The following is a 21,769-nucleotide window of genomic DNA, read 5'->3' as shown; positions in this document are numbered from 1 at the left end:
ACTTTTATGCAATGTCAATTATACCGTACATTAAAGGGTAGTTACGATTCTTTGAGCACAAAGCAAATAGGGACTTTTTGGCGGGAACGCGAGGAGTGAAGTTGTGTGATTTGTTTTCTTTTGTCTATTTGGTGTTTCTTCAGGTTTATATGTGTAATAATGGTGGTTTATTAGCTGTTTAATAACTGTGAAAGTGCACAAATGTGGGAAAATGAAACAAAGCCGCTGGACGTCACTTCTCGGGATCCTCCAAAAAGTCCAACGAAAAAGCCTCAGTAAATAACCACCATTTTACTGAGATTATAATATTTCATCCCATATCATCTCATTTCATTTCATTTCATTTCATTTAATCCCACTTGATTAATGTCTCAAATTAATCATCTTCATTTCATTTCATCATTTTTCACAAAAATATGAATATAAATTAAAATAAGACATGACTTAAAGGTCTTAGTTACCAGGTCATAAAATACCTAAAAAAAAAGCAAATACTATTAGAACAGTTTAATTTAAGAATTGCGCTATTGTGTCTATTATAGGGACAAAAGTTAATATTTATTTTGTAACCATGACTTAAACATGAGACAGTAAGCCCATATTTAATTCCAGCAACATATGCAGTATATGGTTGAATTATCTAAATATTGAGCCAAGTCGACCCGCGGCATACATCTAGTCCTAATCACGGCTGCTAATTATAATTTGCTTTTGTAAACACAAACGATTCGCCTGTCAAAACTTATTGGAATCATTATCTTCGAAATCGTAATGATAATGTATTTCGTAATCTATGATTGAAATGTCTATTACTTATAAATCATCTCGTTAGTGATTAACCACCTACCCTTGTTGTTGTCCTTCTTATTTTTGTAACTTCAAATCGAAATCCCTTGGTTTATGGTATGAAAGGATAGGACTGATAAAATTTAAGCCTAAAACATTGGAAAATAAAACTTGGCAACAGAACATAAACAATCCTGAACGATTCGTAATTAAATTAATATCTATTATGGAACATAAAGATTCAATATAAGACACAAAACAAAATATAAAGATTATGATGGTCGTAAAAAAATCTCGAAATATTGGATGTGAGCAGTACTAAGCGTCTTCAGCAAACGATTTAATGTAATTGTTTGTTCTGACCAATATCACGCGTCCAACAGAGAATTTACGAGCTTAGTCGACTCGTAAAGTTGGGTATGTTGGACAAACATTGGATATTGGTTGCAAAATTTTTATTTATTTTAATTGCTTGGATAGAATACGAAAATTTTGAAAGATGCATAATTCTTACACTACTCATCAGATGTCCACCTGGTGCTTAGCTGCTGCTTTAATAATCATATCCGAGACAAAAAAAGAAGTAATTCAATTAGCATTTAAAGATAACCTGATTTGAACATTATCGACTTATGTATGTAAGACACATAGTTGTAGCTTGCCTTCTTTAAGATATGCTTAACCTTCAAGCAAGACAGCATTGTTCGCTCGCAGTAAAAATTTCCAAGACAATGCAAAGAGCACTTAAGATAGAAATTAAAGGCTTACAAATTTGAAAATCTATATATTAATATATAAATGAATTGCTGTTCGTTGGCCTCGCTAAAACTCGAGAGCGGCTGGACCGATTCGGCTAATTTTGGCTTTGAATTATTTGTGGAAGTCCAAAGAAGGTTTGAAAGGTAGATAAATATGAAATGAAATATGAAATTAAATAAAAATAACAATTTTGTTTATCCTGTGATGTGTCCCCCATCGGACGGATTCTTAAACAGTACGTAATCCATGCCTCTTATTAATATCTGGATAGACTGTAATAAAGTTTAAGTAAGTAGTAAAAGTAAAAGATATATGTTTTAGTGGAGGCAAGAAAAAATAACGGATTTTACATTTGAAAATAACCCAATAGACGAATATAAATCCAAATGCAACTATCAATTTCAACTATTAAGGTCAAGAGTATTTCAATTCAAGGACATTTCCGTCAAACCCCGTAATAATACGGAATTGCGGTCCCCCGGGCTCAATAATCACAATATTGAATACATATTGGCACATACTCAAATCTCGATGTAATTTAGGGACACTATTGACATTATTGGGCACACAAGGAAAATACTTTTATTACACGCCTTGTTATTCGCCTTACATGTATATAATATCTGTAACTATTTGAATCCAATGTACACTCATAAGTTTTTTTTTCCTGTCTATGCTGATAGCCTTGAGAGGCTACTTCAGCTTCTCCTTGACGTGTAGGTGAGCTCATGGGACTCAAACCGGGTATGTTGCTAACACTGGCCCTAGTAAGAGCAGTGCTTCGCAGAATCTACCACCGGATCTTAAACGCGACCCACTGAGAAGATCCGGCGAGAAACTCAGTGGTCTGTGTCTGTGGGTTAATTCGCTCGTCTTGCTTGAAGGACGTGCTTGAGGTAACTAAAAGTACCGTTAATGGATCGGGAGGATCCGTAATGACGTGTTTAAGGCAACGTCGACTGTTTACCATTCGGTTCACGGGATCGGGTATGTAATTACCGGCAGCCACAACAAGAGGGTTTGCATGTCGTGCCGCCTTCTCAAAGTGCTCATAAGCTAAGAGTGTATGTTCAAAAAGTTACCCTAGGTCGGCGAAAGAGTTTTTTGGTTTAATAATTGTAAAGTTCCAGTTACATTTAATAGAATTAAATCAGAGGACAGCTTTGAAAAATAAAGATTAAAACTAGTTTCCGGCCATGTTTTATTGTTTTCTGTCTGCTAAAATAATAATAGAAAACGAATAATTTCTATAGTTTTAACAAAATTAGCGAATATATTTGTGACATTTATGAATTTAGGGTAATGTCAGTAAGAGTAGCACAAAATTGGTTCAAACATTTTCAATCTGGCAATCTTTATGCCTAAATGCGTGTGTGATGGGTATGCGATGCGATTATGATAACGCTAAACCACACATATGCTTTAACCATCCAGCAAACATCCAGAGAGCTTGGCTTATAAGTGCCAATGCATCGACAATATAGACCTAGCCTTGCACGCTTAAATTGCCTTCTGTTTTGATATCTTTCAGATTTGTATGACACCGCACTAGCATTCCCACGGCATTTGTCATCTGACAAACAGAATTTCAAACACACAAAAATGTTTTAGAAGTCGACGTGGCGTAAAGGATAAGGCGTCCATTCGTGTTGGGCGATGCACCGGTGTTCGAATCCCGCTGGCAAGTAGCAATTTTTCTAATGAAATACGTACTCAACAAATGTTCACGATCGACTTCCACGGTGAAGGAATAACATCGTGTAATAAAAATCAAACCCGCAAAATTATAATTTGCGTAATTACTGGTGGTAGGACCTCTTGTGAGTCCACACGGGTAGGTACCACCACTCTGCCAATTTCTGCCGTGAAGCAGTAATGCGTTTCGGTTTGAAGAGTGGGGCAGCCGTTGTAACTATACTTGAGACCTTAGAACTTATATCTCAAGGTGGGTGGCGCATTTACGTCGTAGATGTCAGTGGGCTCCAGTAACCACTTAACACCGGGTGGGCTGTGAGTTCGTCCAACCATCTAAGCAATAAAAATAAAAAAGGCAAATAGCCTTGCAATTGCAAACTAAAACATTTAACTTTACAACAGTCAAAAATAATTACATGTCTATCAATGTTGTATCTACATATTATGTATATACAACAGTCTTATGATAATTCTAATAAGCGCTAAACCATATTTTTAAAAGTTAGTCATTTCAATGCGATTTAGATAAATCAGCAAGCCTTTATTTGTTTTATTTTATTTTAAACTAGGAACTATCATACACAGCTTACTTTTTGGGCCTTATATTTATTTATAGGAACTATCATACACAGCTTACTTTTTGGGCCTTATATTTATTTATAGGAACTATCACACACAGCTTACTTTTTGGGCCTTATATTTATTTATAGGAACTATCATACACAGCTTACTTTTTGGGCCTTATATTTATTTATAGGAACTATCATACACAGCTTACTTTTTGGGCCTTATATTTATTTATAGGAACTATCATACACAGCTTACTTTTTGGGCCTTATATTTATTTATTTATTTTTTCAGGAAATTTCTGTATAGCCTACGAATTCTAATCATCTCTACTTAAGTTAACACAAACAGGCTTAAGTACAAAAGTCGTTTCGTATTACAGAGCTCTTACAGGATAAAGCTTGTATTTTAAAATCTCATCACGTTATTTTGTTTAGAAACATAGATACATTCCGAAGGTTTTTCATTACTTTTTAAGTAGGTGTTGGTTAAGTCAACCGTTTGCTTTTTACGTTCCGAATCTTATCTTTTTTACATTAGGTACTGGTTTTTACGAATTAGTTTCTTTGACGATTTAGTAAATAGTTCTCATCATATTGCAAACTCTTTTATATTATTGTGATGTTTATTACTATTAAAAAAATATAATTTTATGTAAAGATAAAGAAAGATATTCATTAAATAAACAAAAATCGATCGAAACCTTCAGTGCAGAATTTTTAAAGTTGCCAATATCTTGGGACAATAAGTAGGCATCAGTGTTTCTCAAACTCTCAAGCAAAAGCTAATTCTTTTGAGGACTTACAAGAGTACAGTATCCTGAGCGCAGTTTCAAACTACATTGCTACCAAAAGTATTAGTAAAAATCTACCATACATCTGGTTTAAATTACACCAATAATTTTGTCATTGTTTACCGTCGTTTGCTATTAGGACGTGGTGTTTCAATTCAGAACGTCAAAAGTGTCAACGAGCGACGTCCGCTATGACACTTTTCCCCTTTCAATTCTAGCCGCCAAGGGCGACACATCGATTTCATATTTACTGGTGGTAGGACCTCTTGTTTTACTGGTTTTAGGACCTCTTGTTTTACTGGTGGTAGGACCTCTGGTGAGTCCGCGCGGGTAGGTACCACGGCCTTGCCTATTTCTGCCGTGAAGCAGTAGAAGCATTTTGGTTTGAAGGGTGGGGCAGCCGTTGTAACTATAATGAGACTTTAGAACTTGTATCTCAAGCTGGGTGGCGCTTTTACGTTGTAGATGTCCATGGGCTCCAGTAACCACTTAACACCAGGTGGGCTGTGAGCTCGTCCTCCCAACTAAGCAATAAAAAAATATATTTCATATATTCATATATCTTTGATTTGTCACATAAGGACTAATAAAGATATCAAAACCAATAAATACAGTCCACTCTCGTTTACCACAACGCAACACGTGGTCGTTTCATACAAGAAGTGCTATGGCTTCTCTGATCGAAAATTCTAACTTCTGCTCCAGTAAGGAGTGATCCGCATGCCGCTATACATTTAGTCAAATAAAAACATTATCAGACATAGAGGCCTGAAGTTTGAACCGCGATTTTATTTTAAGACGGGATTTTTTTAAGAATTTGTTTGAAAAAACTGTAGGTTCAGACGAAACGTCGGCACATGTCCGTAGCGAATGTTTTTTTAAGCAATACAATCAGAATTACTGTACAACGTAAATAGAAATACGTAATATTAAAGCAATTGATATCTATAATTCTGATAACAGGCAATTTCAAGATGCCTTGAAGTAAAAGCAAATATTCTGTATAGTTTTCGCTTCTTGTGTCAAAATTCGTGTTTCAACGACAATGGAGTGTTGATTGCAGTATGTGCTCAATAGCTTAGTTATCCAAGCTTGCTTCTTTGTAAAGGCTCTTGGCGTCCATCCAAAACGTGCTACCTGGCTCCTTAAAGCGCTGATAAACCAATATCATGCTCCTCATATTATTATGTAGTAGTTATCTACTATGTTGTTATGTGTCTAAGCATTGAGAGATCTATTATATCATACTACTAAGGTACCCTATACTTTTATAGACATGAGTACCTAAAACGTAGTGTATTTAACCTTGGACTGAAATAAATTAATGGTCACAAGGAACTTCGTTTCAAAATATTGCATTTATTCAGTTGAACTATCAGAACTGTTATTAGTATTGTTATCTTAATTACTGATGACAGCACTCAGAGATATTATATATTAATTCTTATTTCAATAATATTGTCTATTCTCACATCTCACTGGTGGTAGGACCTCTTGTGAGTCCGCGCGGGTGGGTACCACCACCCTGCCTATTTCTGCCGCGAAGCAGATTTGAATTGAAGGGTTCGGTTTCGGTTTGAAGGGTGGGGCAGCCGTTGTAACTATACTTGAAACCTTAGAACTTATATCTCAAGGTGGGTGGCACATTTACGTCGTAAATGTCTATGGGCTCCAGTAACCACTTAACACCAGGTGGGCTGTGAGCTCGTCTACCGACCTAGCAATAAAAAAAATATAAAAAATCGCGTTCAAAATCTTGTAAAATTATTTTCTTTGTTTTCTCTGCGACTTTTCTCTGGTCTTCTGTAGTTACTTCTACACACGCAGCTTGTAGCAGAGTCACAAGTATATTGCAACGTAAATAGCACTGACCACGCTTCCGATCATATCAACCGCAAATACGGCGTAGCCATTTACACACTACACCAATTCACTTAATTCTATTAGACAATCACGATAAATCTTCAGGATAACATACGAGTCAGACCTCTTCGGGCTACGATTATTCGGAACATACCTTCGCTAATTCGTAGCGAAACGTCAGGTACACCGTACATTGACCGATCTAATAAAGCTAAAATTTAAACCGACACTAATTTATTTATTAAAGTTGCAGGCAAATATAACTGAACGAATTTAAATTTTTTTTTGATTGCTTAGATGGGTGGACGAGCTCACAGCCCACCTGGTGTTAAGTGGCTACTGGAGCCCATAGACATCACAACGTAGACGCGCCACCCACCTTGAGATACAAGTTCTAAAGTCTCAGTATAGTTACAACGGCTGCCCCACCCTTCAAACCGAAACGCATTACTGCTTCACGGGAGAAATAGGCAAGGTGGTGGTACCTATCCACGCAGACTCACAAGTGGTCCTACCACCAGTAGAAGTAAATTACCAATAGTATTAAATTTCGCAAAAATTTTATTAAGATACAGAAAAATTTTATCATGGTAAATGATATGCCCCAAGCAACTACGGATATACCTTATTCGCTATAATAAAGACTACAGTCTGTCCGTTGGTTCGTGTTTCTACAAAACGAATCTACAAATCGACTTCAAGTCAATGGTCCAGAGAGTAAGTAAGTAACTCTTTATCTAATATTTCTTCTTTCTTTTCTTTATCGATCTTAATCCTTAATTGTTTTTTTCAATCGGCAAATACAATTCCATTGATTTCTTTCCTGAGATGATTCTTATCCACTTGATGGTTGTATGGGACAGATCAATTTTAGTGATAATATTTCTCATTGTAAAAGAACATAACATAACATCGTACAATGATTTAATGTTTTTCATTCGTTTTTATTTTTATTGGCGAGTAATAAAACATACTCTACCATACGTAGCAAAAGTCTAGTCTATAGTTCTTCAAGTTTGGAATAACGCCAAGCCACTTAAGAAAGTTGATGTATTAATTTCTTCAGCTTAATTCTAAGATGAAGCCTGTGGATTATTGCACTTTTTCATTGGCTTACTGAAGCAGACGAGCTTCGTAAATGCTTTACTAAAGCTCTCGAGAACACTACACGCTTTTAAAATGAAACTTGACCGACTTGAAACGTCCGTAAAATGCTCGTGATACACTTATAATTGTATAGACCGGGTACCAATCACACACGATCCTTTGGCGTCAAACTAGAATTCCCTGTACTAAAGAAAGGAAGAGATTGATATACAAACTTATATACATAAAATTTTAAACACCCAAACAAAGAGATATAAAACCTGTCCATAACAGGAATGTTTGCCTAACGCGGGAATCGAACCCACGACCTGGGACCCAGCAATCAGAGGAACTAACATGGGTAGGTACTACCACCCTGCCTATTTCTGCCGTAAAGCAGTAATGCGTTTCGGTTTTAATGGTGAGGCAGCCGTTGTAGCTATACAGAGACCTTAGAGCTCATATCTCAAGTTGAGTAGCGGCATTTAAGTTGTAGATGTCTATGGGCTCCGTTTACCACTTAACACCAGGTGGGCTCTGAGCTCGTCCACCCATGCAAGCAATAAATAATTAAAATACTAAATCAGTGGCCATTAAAATTTACGCTAACAAAAGGGTTGAGATATTTAAATGATTTTACCGCTACGAATCGAGAAACTTTCATCTTCAAACGTTAAATACTTCTAATAAACAAAATACTTTTATACATGTTCATGCACAAACAGACTTTGCATTATAGTTAGCACAAATTGGACGGGTCTGTGTTGAGTGGTCGCTGTGGGCTCGAGAGTCAACAGCGGGAATTGAATATGCATCATTAGTTCTGCAGCCGACAGGTGGACTACGTATTGTGCCAAACGTGGAGACCACTCGAAATGGACCACTTGACATTCTAAGCTCTACATCTATATATAATATGCGAGTTGGAGAGCTTTATGAATAGGTTTAGGTAAATGTTTGAAAAAAAAGAAAACAACTAAATCGTGGTTTCAGGTTGAGCTCCGTGACATTGACGTAGGATCGTCGACGAAATGGATATATAAATAAACTAGGGAGTCCAACACTCATGTAAATATTAGCCTATCCATTATCTACATGTATTTTCTACATGGATACCAAGTTTCAAGTCAATCGGATGCATGGTTCAGTAGTAATAACGGAACATCCGTAAAAACCACTGTAGATTTATATATTATTAGTATAGATAAAAAAACACGTGTGGCACTATTAAAATAGTAGAAAGCTCGCTAGATTTATAAACAGTAGATGATGACCGAGCTTTGCTTGGTTTTTTTTGATAAGCCATCTTGTTTTGTCTTTAAAGCGGTTAGTTGCCCTCAATTAAGAAATATAGTATTATTATTCGCCAATAGATGTCGGGAAGAGTTGATTATTGAAAACACGGATAATGTTTTTAATGAAAAAAATATGTTATTTTTAACAACATTTTCTGAAAATAAATCGTAGCTAGATTGATTTATCGCCCCCGAAATCCCCTGTATACTACATTTTATGAAAATCGTTAGAGCCGTTTCCGAGATTCAGATTATATAGGTATATATTAATATACAAGAATTGCTCGTTTAAAGGTATAAGATTAACAAAAGCAAAACATTAACTGTCCCCTTCACACTCATAAGTTAGACCGCGCGAGAGAGAGATGGGCAGACTTTTCGTGATGCGCATGCAGTGCGACGTCACGCCGCGCGCTTATTCACAAACACTACACAAGCGCACTTCTGAATGTGTTGAACGCGAGCTACATGGTAGGCGGAGTGGGGGGTGTTAGGTTTTATTTTTGTTACGAAATTTCTTGATTTAGTCGCCGCGCTCAAAGGCCGCGTTAAAAGCTATGCAATAGCTTAAAATGTACCTAAACCGTGCGTGCTGAATACGAGTCCTTGTACACTAGAAACACGAAAAACAAGCAAGCAACGAGCAAGATCTCGGTCGATTGAGGTCTATACTCTCTTTTCTTGTCTCAAAGAAATTTGGCAACTTCAGTGTCGTTTGTTGTATGACAACTACAAGTCCTTTTCAAGTCATAAAACAAAACAGCTCCGTTCATGTTTTGTTCACTTGGCTCACTTTATTAAACAAATATATTTTTACAGCCGATTTCAACGGACGAATAAGCTAGCCCAAGGTATAAGTATCATAATTAATCAAAGAGAACCACATCTAATTTTGTTCAACCTTTTAGGGATTAGCGGACACAAACGCGCAGACGGCCGAAAATATCCAAGACAAGAACAAAAATGAGAGCTTGCTAGGAAAATATTCCCTAAAGTACAAGTGTCGAGCTAATATTTGCCCATCCAATCAAGCCCCTAGAAATGTAAGAAAACAACGTTGGAAGGAATCAAGATTAATATATTTTTGCTACGCACTAATCATGGAGCTATGATCGCAGTGGCATACAACACCCACAAAGAGATAGTCACTACTTACTTACTTACTTACTTACCACCACCCTATCTATTTCTGTCGTGAAGCAGTAATGCGTTTCGGTTTGAAGGATGGGGCAGCCGTTGTAACTATACTTGAGACCTTAGAACTTATATCTCAAGGTGAGTGGCGCATTTACGTTGTACATGTCTATGGGCTCCAGTAACCACTTAACACCAGGTGGGCTGTGAGTTCGTCCACCCATCTAAGCCATAAACAAAAAAAACCTATAAAACAATTGAAAATTGTCGTATACTTCATACCTTCTCTGAGTTCCTCCCGGTACGGGAGTCGCAGCAAGCCTCGCCTGTCTCTTTAGCAATTGCACGGTTAGTGCGAAAGACACCACCATCGTCAGCATCGGAATGTAGAACGCAACCAGAGACCCGAATATCCAGAAAAGCCTGTTGTTGATCACGCACAAATCCGGCGTCGGCATTATATTCGTCTTGTTGATCAGACCTGTCGGAATTAATAAAGATGTTAATATACGTGTCAGACCAGTCAAACCTCCGGTTTTGAGAGTAGGACAACATTATTACAAACGGAATTAGGACTCTCGCTTCAAATTTATGTGATACGGTAACCACTAAGCACAATGTAAGCTCTAAGTTCGTCGACTAATCTAAACCAGTTATAAGACTTAGTTGCGCTTCCGACGCACTTAATTTTTTTTATTCTACACTAGCTGACCCGGCAGACTTTGTTGTGCCTCAATAGATAAATAAAAGACCTAAACTTTTGTATAAAATAAACTTAAACAAAAGGAATCCGTCCGACGGGGGACACATCACATAGGAAAAACAAAATTGTTATTTTTATTTAAGTCCTAGCATTTTCATATTTATCTACCTTTTAAACCTTCTCTGGGCTTCCACAAATAATTCAAGATCAAAATTAGCCAAATCGGTCCAGCCGTTCTCGAGTTTTAGCGAGACTAACGAACAGCAATTCATTTTTATATATATAGATTTAATTTTGTTAATTAAATCAGTGCAATTAAGGCTTATATTAAACGAAAACTATAACTTCGCATATCAAATATATCACAGACACATAAATTTCGTCTCGCAAAACATTAATCTAATTTGACAGCACACAAGAAAAATCAAAAGAACATTTCCCCAGCTCATCTTGCCAACACTCCCGTGCTAATATCCATTAGCTAGAATACCATTAATGTTCTCTTTGTGGTATAACGCAAATCACTGAATCGATTACAACGACTTAGAGAACTCTGGCCTTCGTCCAAATAGCTGACGAAATTTCAATTTCAAATCAATGTAAATCCGACGCTACCAACCTAAAGGTTTCGGAAATGTTAACTAGAATTTTGAACAAGTGTCAACTATAGAATGTTGGAGTAGTATTAATTAAGGGCATTGTTCCTGAAGGCGAATAGATGACTCAACTAGTGATATCCGGAATTATTTTTAGCCATCTGATACCCTCGTATGATTGTATCATTACTTTCCAGCACCATGTATATTATTAATCTTTACCCATGGTAATTTTTCTTTTCGATGATCCGATGACCTTTGCCTATTATTTTATCCAGTGTTTGTTTAAGCGGATTGAATATTGGAAAAGTCAAACCTAATAGCCAATTCTGCATTAAATTATAACTTAGCGTCTAGGAAATAATAATTTATTAGTGGAAATGCTAGGAGCTTAAATACGCTCAAAGTAATTGGACCTTCAGTAAAGTCTACTTTAGTTTATTACTGTGAGCACGTTAGGGTGAAAATGTTTCGACTTTAGAAACCGCTTCATTAATTAGCTGACAACAACACAAAATTATTTACGAATCTTTTCCATTAAGATTTAATGGTGTTAAGTTTACAGTCTTCAAGTTAAATTAACACTGTCCGCATCATTTTGTATATGTTATTATTTAGTTTAATGAGACTCTTTTCAAAGAAGAAAGAAACGAAAGAGAGAAACGTAGCAATAAAAAAAAAAACCTACAAATACTAAATCGAATAATTACGCTCTGCCAAGAGCAACTGAAAACAAAATCTACACACTTCTTTAGGATTGTGAAGACTGGAGAGACTTAAGGAAACATACAATATTAATATGTATTAAATCGTAAGTAATAACTTTGTTTTTCTACGTAAATACACTTGATAGCCGGTACAGTCTTCTTAAAAAACCATTATCTAGTTGTGACCCATTTGTTGTACTCACGCCACAATCTAAAATATTAAAAAGGTATTTTTCGAACACATTTTTTTTTAAATAGCCTTTAAATGCGGCTATTAATTAAAATGTCTCCTCATCTATTTTCCTAAGTGGTAATATTATCTTTTATGGTATTTTGAGTGTTGGAAGGCAAAAGCGTGATTGTATATTTTAGGAAATTGTACCAACTAACCCAAGAAATAGATCTAAGCCAAGATGCCTACAAGCTCTAACCTCTAAATTTCATAACGCATGCGATTATAGTATGGAGATGAAGAATACAAGGCACTGGACAACAGAAAAGATCCCAATGGTCAAAATATCGATCAACTGTTTGCCCCTAAAGAAATAAGATAAGAAAATCCCGCATATTTTTGCAGTGAATCGATCATGCATTCCGCATCAAGTAACAGAGCAGTAGTAGCTGAACATTCGTCGAAATTTCGGTCTAAAATAGTATTTTTATAATTTGGAATTTAAATTCATAAAAAAATTACCACGAAAGCCAAATGATATTGAGGGCTCACGGCAATTCAATTTGCTTAAACAGACATTTCTATGACAATGACATTCGAGTTAAAATATTAACGAACTGAACAAAAATTTTCATCTTTAATTTTCATATTCATTCAACGTTCATTCAACGTGAAATTTTAAATAAAATTCGAGAGATTCGATTGTAGGATGAAATTAAAAAGGTTTTTTTTTTATAAAAAGTACTAGCTGACCCGGCAGACTTCGTAGTGCCTCAATCGATTAATAAAATACCTAAGCTTTTGTATAAAATAAACTTAAAACAAACAAAAGGAATCCGTCCGACGGGGGACACATCAAAGGAAAAACAAAATTGTAATTTTTATTTAATTCTGAGCATTTTCATATTTATCTACCTTTTAAACCTTCTCTGGACATCCACAATTAATTTAAGATCAAAATTAGCGAGATCGGTCCAGCCGTTTTCGAGTTTTAGCGAGACTAACGAACAGCAATTCATTTTTATATATATATATAGATTGAAAACGATTATAATAATCAATTTAGTTTTTTTTTAAACTTAGTAAAATCGATTAAAAAAAACCATAGTAATATATGATGTCGGCTCATATTGTGTAGACGTTTCGAGCTGCACCATTTTTATTTATTCGCCAAGATTATCAAAAACGATTCAACCTTAGCGGATAAATCTTAGAAAAATTTAATTACATTTTCGAATTTCGATTCTGTTTTGTGCAGTACACAACATTGTGCACGTTTGTATGTGTGTGATTAATACTATATACATACATATTTTACATAAATTATGTATTATACATAGTATAAAGTCTCTAAAACACTTCTTCGTGTAATCATAGTTAAGCGCTTTACTGGATTATGATAACAGCATTCTTTTAGTATTAGATCTGATAACTCGGCTCTTCAATTTGCCGAAACATGTTGCTAATAACTCTTTTTCTATAATCTGACGAAGCGTGTTGCGGATAATAATATGTAATTTTAGGTTATTAAAAATTATTATAAAAAAAATCTAATGTATGAATATTTACCTTTGGCATTAAAATAAGACAGATCGTGAGCTACATTCAATGTAAACGAACAATAACATCGTCTGTGGCGACCACGTAAACTTTCCAGTGTTCGAAAGAACAAAATCGAAAATCATTTAATGATAATAACGAACCCGAGCTAAAACAGAAAACGTAATTAAATAAAAATTAATTAAGTTATGTTTGCGACTCGAACATGGCGTATAGTATTTCAAATTGAAGGCTTTTCGAATTTGCTGACACAATTCACGAAAGAAAATAATTTGCAGCAAATAATTGGTGGAAGGACCTCTTGTGAGTCCGCGCGGGTAGGTACCACCGCCCTGCCTATTTCTGTCGTGAAGCAGTAATGCGTTTCGGTTTGAAGGGTGGGGCAGCCGTTGTAACTATACTGAGATCTTAGAACTTATATCTCAAGGTGGGTGGCGCATTTACGTTGTAGATGTCCATGGGCTCCAGTAACCACTGAACACCAGGTGGGCTGTGAGCTCGTCCACACAACTAAGCCATAAAAAAAAAAAAAAATTAAGAACTTTTCGAGACTCGAACGGTGCAGGAGTCCTCTTACGACGATATCCAAAGAGATATTGAGAACTAGCTTTTACCCGCGACTTCGTCCGCATAAGTTTTTTTGTTTTCTCCCGGCTATAAGTCCCCCTGCAACAATGTCCCACTATCGTGTTCCAGTCCTCAACTTCACATCAAAATTTGTTCAAAAGCAACCTAAGCTACATAATGGATAGCTCCGAATGTTTCCTTAGTAAATATAAAAAGTAAATAATGTAAATCGGTTTAAAATACTACTAACTACCTACCTGCCAACCCCCGATGTTAGACAGTGTGACATCCGTAACATCGTCTGCGTAGGAAGTACTAACTTAATGTAAGTAGTATAATAATGTAGGAAGCTAAAAATAAGAGGCCTAATTACTGTAGTACATTTTTGTAAACTATGTTCTTTGTTTTTCCCTCTCTGGCCAACACATGGAGATTCTGTGGACTTGAAACACGTGAGCAAGCCACGTATAATTGTCCGTGAGAAAAACAACTCTTTTCTAAATTAATGCCGGCTACTTTTAATGTTTGCCCCTGAGCTTTATTTATCGTCATAGCGAATGCGATTTTCAGCGGAAACTGTAATCTCTTAAACTGGAATGGCAAATCTGTCGGAATTATGGGTATACGGGGGATTAAAACGTTCTCTCCTTTTGCCATTCCAGTCATAATGATTGCTTTTACAATATTGCGACCGAGGTGTGTCACTTGCAACCGTGTGCCATTACACAGTCTTGGTGCATCTAAATTCCGCATTAAAAGGACAGGAACGCCTACTTTCAGCCTCAGTTTGTGTGAAGGTACTCCCGACAGTTCTAAAGAATTAAGAAATTCTACAGGGTATGATGTTACTTGTTCAGTATCCATTACAGTGTCTACAGAGAGAAACTCAACAATATCACCTTCCACGCGTGACATAATTTGCTCGTTTATCTGTCCCACCATTTCATTCGTCGGCGCTAAAATTGCTCTTTCACATAACCAGTCTCTATTCCTCATATTAGTTAGCAGTTCGCTATAGACGAAGTTATTTAGATCATCTGGATTATGCACAACATTGCAGAATTCACGATCCAATGTAATCATGCCATTACCATCCTTTGCCATACGATCTTCTCCAATTTTAAGAAGAGCAGCAGCATATTGTCCAGATTGTACATCATTGTGTAGTTGCACTCTCATATTTGTAGACAGACTAAACGTTTTTACGTGCACCCATAACGTTGACGCTTTTAAACACGCATTTATTTCATCTGCAGGGGTGCCTTTAGTGATAACCGGCAAAGTCTGTCTAAAATCGCCCGCTAAAAGTACCACCATCCCCCCCATGATATTTGGATTACTCTTGATGTCTTTCAAAGTCCGATCTAGAGCTTCAATTGCTCTTTTATGGGACATAGTACACTCATCCCAAACTAATAATTTACATTGCTGCAACATACGTCCACGCTCGCTGTTTTTACTTATATTACAGACTGGCATTTCTTCATGGGCTAAGTTTAATGGCAGTTTAAGCACCGAATGTGCCGTTCGACCACCATTGAGCAGAGTGGCGGCTATTCCGGAAGAGGCAACTGCTACAGCAATTCCTTTATCTTTTCGGATTTGCGCTAAAAGCAAGTTTAAAAGAAAGGTTTTTCCCGTGCCTCCGGGAGCATCCAAAAATAACAAACCACCTTCGCCATCTTCGATTTTTTTGAAAACATTGTCAAATACTAACCTTTGTTCTGGGATCAAACGTGGAACAGACTCTGTCAATTGTTGTTGTAAGGAAGCAGTATCGTAATCTAGTTCCCGTATTAAATCGCTACTGATTTCCTCGGTTCTCTGTGGTCTGATCATTCCATAATCTGATAAATCCTTTCTAGAAATTGTTTTAACCTGGTCTTCAATTTTTGTCAGACCCTCATTGTAAATTAAATCACTGTACGTGACATTGGGATTTTGCTCTTGTAATCTGTGCAATATATCGTCGGTCATATCATTTTTGTATTTATCCCACAATTGTTGAGGATTTGAAAGACCACATGTCGCTACTAATACAGCAAATAGCTCTCTCATCTTGCCTGCTGATCTACATTGAGCAGCTTCTTCCAGTGTCACATCCCAATGGTTGTCATTCTCCAGTAATCCTCTTGCCTCACATGCCTCTCGAAATGTAGGATAATCTTGTGTGTTGTATTTTTTTAGATCATTGAAAGAGGTAGGTCCGCGCACATGGTGTAAAAGCATGCGTAGACAAAAACATTCCATGTTACTAACATGAACTGTATAAACTCGTCCTAAAGCATCTCCAGATTTGACGCCAGGCCAATCGTGAACTGAAGTACCTTGAATGCGGCGTTTCCAAGTTTTCCTACTTGCATCCCAAGTATAATACCTCGGCACCTCGACATAAAGAAGAGTTTTTGCAAACTCATCTCTGATACAAAGATCAAAAAAAGCAGTGAGTGTGGTTTTTGGCGGAGTAGTTATTCGTTCGTGGAAATTGTGTTCATTAAAATAAACGCGTTCACCATTTTCTAAATGCACGCTGAGATGTGTCACGGTGGGATGCCTTTCGTGCAACGGAAATGCTAACAGACGCCACACGGCTTCGTTGCTGCTGACATACCGACCAGACTGATAAGTTTGTACCTCATCTACGGGATTCGCAAGATCAGTATTTCTAAAATTGAAAATAGCTTGATCACTACCCTTGTTTATATATTTGCAAATATATTTGATGGCGCGTACTGAACTGCATGCCTCAACATTTATGTGGGCGTTAAACATTTTTGATAAAATTGGTGAATAGGGGACTACCCAACTATTATCAACCGTAACGTAGCTACCATTTCGGAGCTTCACGGTTGCTGTTCGACCTCCGTCTGCTGGCGCTCTTCTACGATACTGCGGGTATCCGTGGTCGTTGTGAACGGTCTCTTTCACTAACTTGCGAGGAAATTTTTTTGTGCATTTTCCGTCTTTCATGCAGTGGCACTGTGGATTTTCGGGTCCGCATGGACCGTGAATCATATTTTTTACAATAATGTCATGGAGAGTCTTGTCAATGTTAGGATCCGGTATTTCAGCGCTGATTATGTTATCTATTTGATCGGGTCGTAACTTATCTTTTAACCACAATAATATATGGACATGTGGCAGTCCACGTTTCTGCCATTCGACAGAGTACATAAAGCAGCGCGCTTCTCTGAACACTCGGCCTTTATTAATCACATCCATTAGTTTTTTAACTTTTAGTCTAAAAACTCTTGCGACTACATCATGTCTATCTATTGCGCTTTGCCCCGGCATCAACTGATTGACTATTTCGGGCCAGGCTGGGTTGCAAGTAAAGGTGACGAATAAGTCAGGGCGACCATGTGTACGCACATAAACAAACGCGTCCTGAGTATATTCGTGTAAGTACCGCGGGCTATTTACAAATGAAGATGGTAAAATGACCATACGACCTAAGTTATTTGGATTTAAATTAGCGTCATTTGCCACAGCGTCTTGAAGATGGATGTAATTCTCTGCTCTTAGTTTAGTTTGATTTAATGATATGTACCGTAACCTCTCGCTTTCAACTTTAACGTACATGTCAACGTAAAACTGATTGGCCAGTTGCTTGCATCTTTGTACAATGTTAAAGTTGTTTTCTCGTATATCATGTTGTAGGCATAAAAATCCATGCATGAAACCTTTTTGTTATGCAAGGGAAGACCTGTTACAGGATTAATTTGAGGAACTTGAAAGTGGTACCCCTCTTGTCCCTTACTAAATATGATCGGATATTGCAACGCATCATAAAATTTATGAGTATCAGGCACCCTGGTTAATGTGTCATCTCGGGCCTGTAAAACTATATCACGGAAAGCAAACTGTTCGCCTGTAACCAAGGCTGCGACTTCATTTATTAACGGTGCATTATACCGCCTTTCATGTTCCCCACTTGGTGTGCGATCGGGGTGCATCACCAACCTATAATCCTCTCCCAGCATTCTTTCTAGTGCTGTTTTGAAAGTATTGATAAGGCGATTATGTTCATGCAACATTCTCTGGATTTTTAAAACAGTATCCCTTTCGATTCCTTGTATATTTTGACACCTGCGATCAGCTTCGTTTTTTTCATCGCCCATGAAATAAAGTTGCAAAAACTTTGGTTGTTCATTATTTGCGGGAAGTAAGGAACCAATCCTGTGATACACCTGTCCTTGGATGGTAAAAGTAGGTGAAAATCCAGGCATTACGACCTTCTTATCTACACCAAATGACGTCATCTGAAAGCAAGAATTATACTTTCTAATCCTGCTTAAAAACCGGCGCGATTCGTTACTGTCGTATAAAAGTAAAGATTTAAGAGGTTCCTCTGGCTCGCCAAGTAATGGAATTTTAACCTTTCCACCAGAACAGCACATACCTGGAGTTTCTTCTTTCCATTTCAGTGCTTCACAATATCTGCATTTTTTATCCATTCTCCCAATGATAACCAATCGGTGATTAACATAGTCGATCAAAGGGTCATACTCAAAAGCGGCACCATTAAATGCCTCCCACGTACTCATTGAAAACGTACGTCTTCTTTCTGCCTGCCGTTCAGCATTTAAAAGACGTCGTCTTTGTGAATCTTCGTCAGTCTCTGCCGCAATCAATTGCGCGTGACGTTCGGCATCTAAAACTCGACGTGTCTGAGTCTGTTCCACTGTCTCAGCAGCTCTTTGAGATGCGTGGCGTTCAGCATCCAGGGTCTGACGGGCCTGAGTCTGCGTAAACGTCTCAGAGGCCCTTTGAAATGCGTGGCGCTCAGCATCTAAGGTTTGTCGGGCTTGAGTCTGCGTATAGGTCTCAGAGGCCCTTTGAGATGCGTGGCGTTCAGCATCCAGGGCCTGACGGGTCTCAGTCTGCGTAAACGTCTCAGAGGCTCTTTGAGATGCGTGGCGTTCAGCATCTAGGGCCTGACGGGCTTGAGTCTGTGTAAACGTCTCAGAGGCCCTTTGAGATGCGTGGCGCTCAGCATCTAAGGTCCTACGGGCTTGAGTCTGCGTATAGGTCTCAGAAGCTCTTTGAGTCGCATGACGCTGAGAATCTAACATCTGACGCGTCTGAGTCTGCTCTTCAGATTCTTGGCTTCTAGCAACTTTTGCAGTTCGAGCTCTGCTAGAACTACGGCTTAGATTAGATTTACGTTTGCGTGGCATATCGAAAACAATAAAACAATAATTAAAGATTTTTAAAATCGGTAGTTTTAAAAACTACAACGTAAGACAATTTTTTATAAAAACTTCGATAAAGCAAACCTTTTTACTTATAACCTAAATATCTAAATCAATCAATAACGTATTGAACCTAAACAACTATGCACTACGACGACGTATGATTTGAAGGTTTTCCGTTATATTTAATTATTTTCCCTCGTTGAATAGTAAACAAACTAAGTGTAGGTGTTATAATTTCGGTGATGAACTGATTACCTATCCGTTTCTTTGTCTAAAATGAGTATTAACTTATCACTATGATTGATTACTGAGCATAAAGTTCGTATAAATGTCTATCTAATTACCTCCTCAAGTTTAAAGCGTAGCTAGTTATGTAGTACTATATTAATTCTGTGGTGTAGGTAATTAGATTTTATCTGTATGTAATTTAACAGTCAGTTGAATAAAAAATCGTATACAAATCAGATCAATAGCTATGGCGTAATGTGATTCTAGACAGAGTTTTAATGTTGTAGATAGGTAGCTGTGTATAGGTTCCTGTGGGAATGAGATATTTTCCCGAAGTAAAAAGTAGTCTGAATTTTGGTACCTTCCTACCCTATAAGTTAAGTAGTGTGATGGTATGTCGCTAAGTTTCGATCCAAGTAAAACTGTTAAATAAAGACAGATGCATCAAAATTTTATAATAAATTCCCTAAATTATGGCGCCTACCGACCCTCTAAGTTAGAAAAGTGATCAAATACTAACTTTAAGTCTTAGTAACACTCATTTAAAAAAAAAAACATCAAAATCATTTCAGTAGCTATGGCGTCATTAGCTTCTTGACACGATCACGCTAGATTTCCGCGGGAATGAGGTATTTTCCCGCCGTAAGAAGTAGCCTGTGTCCGTGCCTAGGATCCTATCTTTATATTAATCAAGTCTTATAAAAATCCGTTCAGACGTTAAGGCGTGAATGAGGTAAACTTTTAAACCAAACTATTAAAAATCACTAACTTAATTAGTTTTCTGCCTACTGCCTACGCCTTAAGTACGATAGCATGAATATTAATAGCCCATATCCTTTTCTAGGTTACTATCTATCACCTAACTAAATTTCATCAAAATCCGTTCAGCCGTTTAGGCATGATAGAGCAAAACTCCCACCAAAAACCATAAAAAAATCACTAACTCAATTCTAGCCTGTGTCCGTGCCTAGGATCCTATCTTTATATTAATCAAGTCTTATAAAAATCCGTTCAGACGTTAAGGCGTGAATGAGGTAAACTTTTAAACCAAACTATTAAAAATCACTAACTTAATTAGTTTTCTGCCTACTGCCTACGCCTTAAGTACGATAGCATGAATATTAATAGCCCATATCCTTTTCTAGGTTACTATCTATCACCTAACTAAATTTCATCAAAATCCGTTCAGCCGTTTAGGCATGATAGAGCAAAACTCCCACCAAAAACCATAAAAAAATCACTAACTCAATTCAGTTTTCTGCCTACTTCCTACCCCCTAAGTAATATGACGTGATCATTTTGATCTTATATCCGTTTTTAGGTAACCATCTATTACCTTACTAAATTTCATCAAGATCTGTTCAGCCTTTTATACGTGAAAGAGAAAAAGTCCCAACAAAAACGACTAAAAATCACTAACTCAATTTAGTTATCTGCCTACTGCCTACCCCCTAAGAACGATGGCGTGATTATTTATAGCCTATGACCATTTCTAGGTTATCATCTATCACCATACCAAATTTCATCAAAATCCGTTCAGCCGTTTAGGCGTGAAAGAGGAACAGACAGACAGACAGACAGACAGACAGAGTTACTTTCGCATTTATAATATTAGTATGGATGTCTGCAATTGGTGTTATTTCTTGACAAGTTCAAGTGCATTTGAGATCACTTGTAAAGAAACAAAGGAATATATACAACTCCGACAGTATTAATCTTTGAATTACAAAGACTTTTATTAAATTTAGAACAGAATATTTCGTTAATGTTGAATACTTTTGATTGAGATCAATAGAAGATGAGTTTACGGGCCAACTGAATTAACTAAATATTGTTTAAGAATTTGCTTGAGGTTAGGTTAGTAGTAAGTAAAAGTATTTGAAAGGTAAGAAATAGTAAAATATGAGAAACCGCTAAAATACATACTTGTGTGTATTAACAATAATATCATCCCAACTTCGAATATAAGCTACTTACACTGAAATATTCATTCGAAAAGTTAAGTCAAACCGAAAGAGTTATTTTGTTAATATGCAAAAGACACATCTCAGAATTCAGAT

General features: G+C 36.9%; 1 protein-coding gene across 1 annotated transcript in view; it reads right to left on the bottom strand.

The window, feature by feature from the left end:
• Positions 1-21,769, bottom strand: part of 5-HT2A (5-hydroxytryptamine receptor 2A) — a 100,344-nt gene that overhangs the window by 16,359 nt on the left and 62,216 nt on the right. The window contains exon 5 of the mRNA XM_089733443.1: positions 10,261-10,459. Within this exon, the coding sequence (XP_089589569.1) occupies positions 10,261-10,459 (199 nt within the window). The remainder of the gene's footprint in view (positions 1-10,260; positions 10,460-21,769) is intronic.

The sequence above is a fragment of the Bombyx mandarina genome, chromosome 15 (genome assembly GCF_030267445.1).
Source record: "Bombyx mandarina strain Sakado chromosome 15, ASM3026744v2".
Taxonomy (NCBI): Eukaryota; Metazoa; Arthropoda; class Insecta; order Lepidoptera; family Bombycidae; genus Bombyx; species Bombyx mandarina.
Note: the sequence above shows the minus strand (reverse complement) of the source record. Positions and strands in the feature narration are given on the sequence as shown.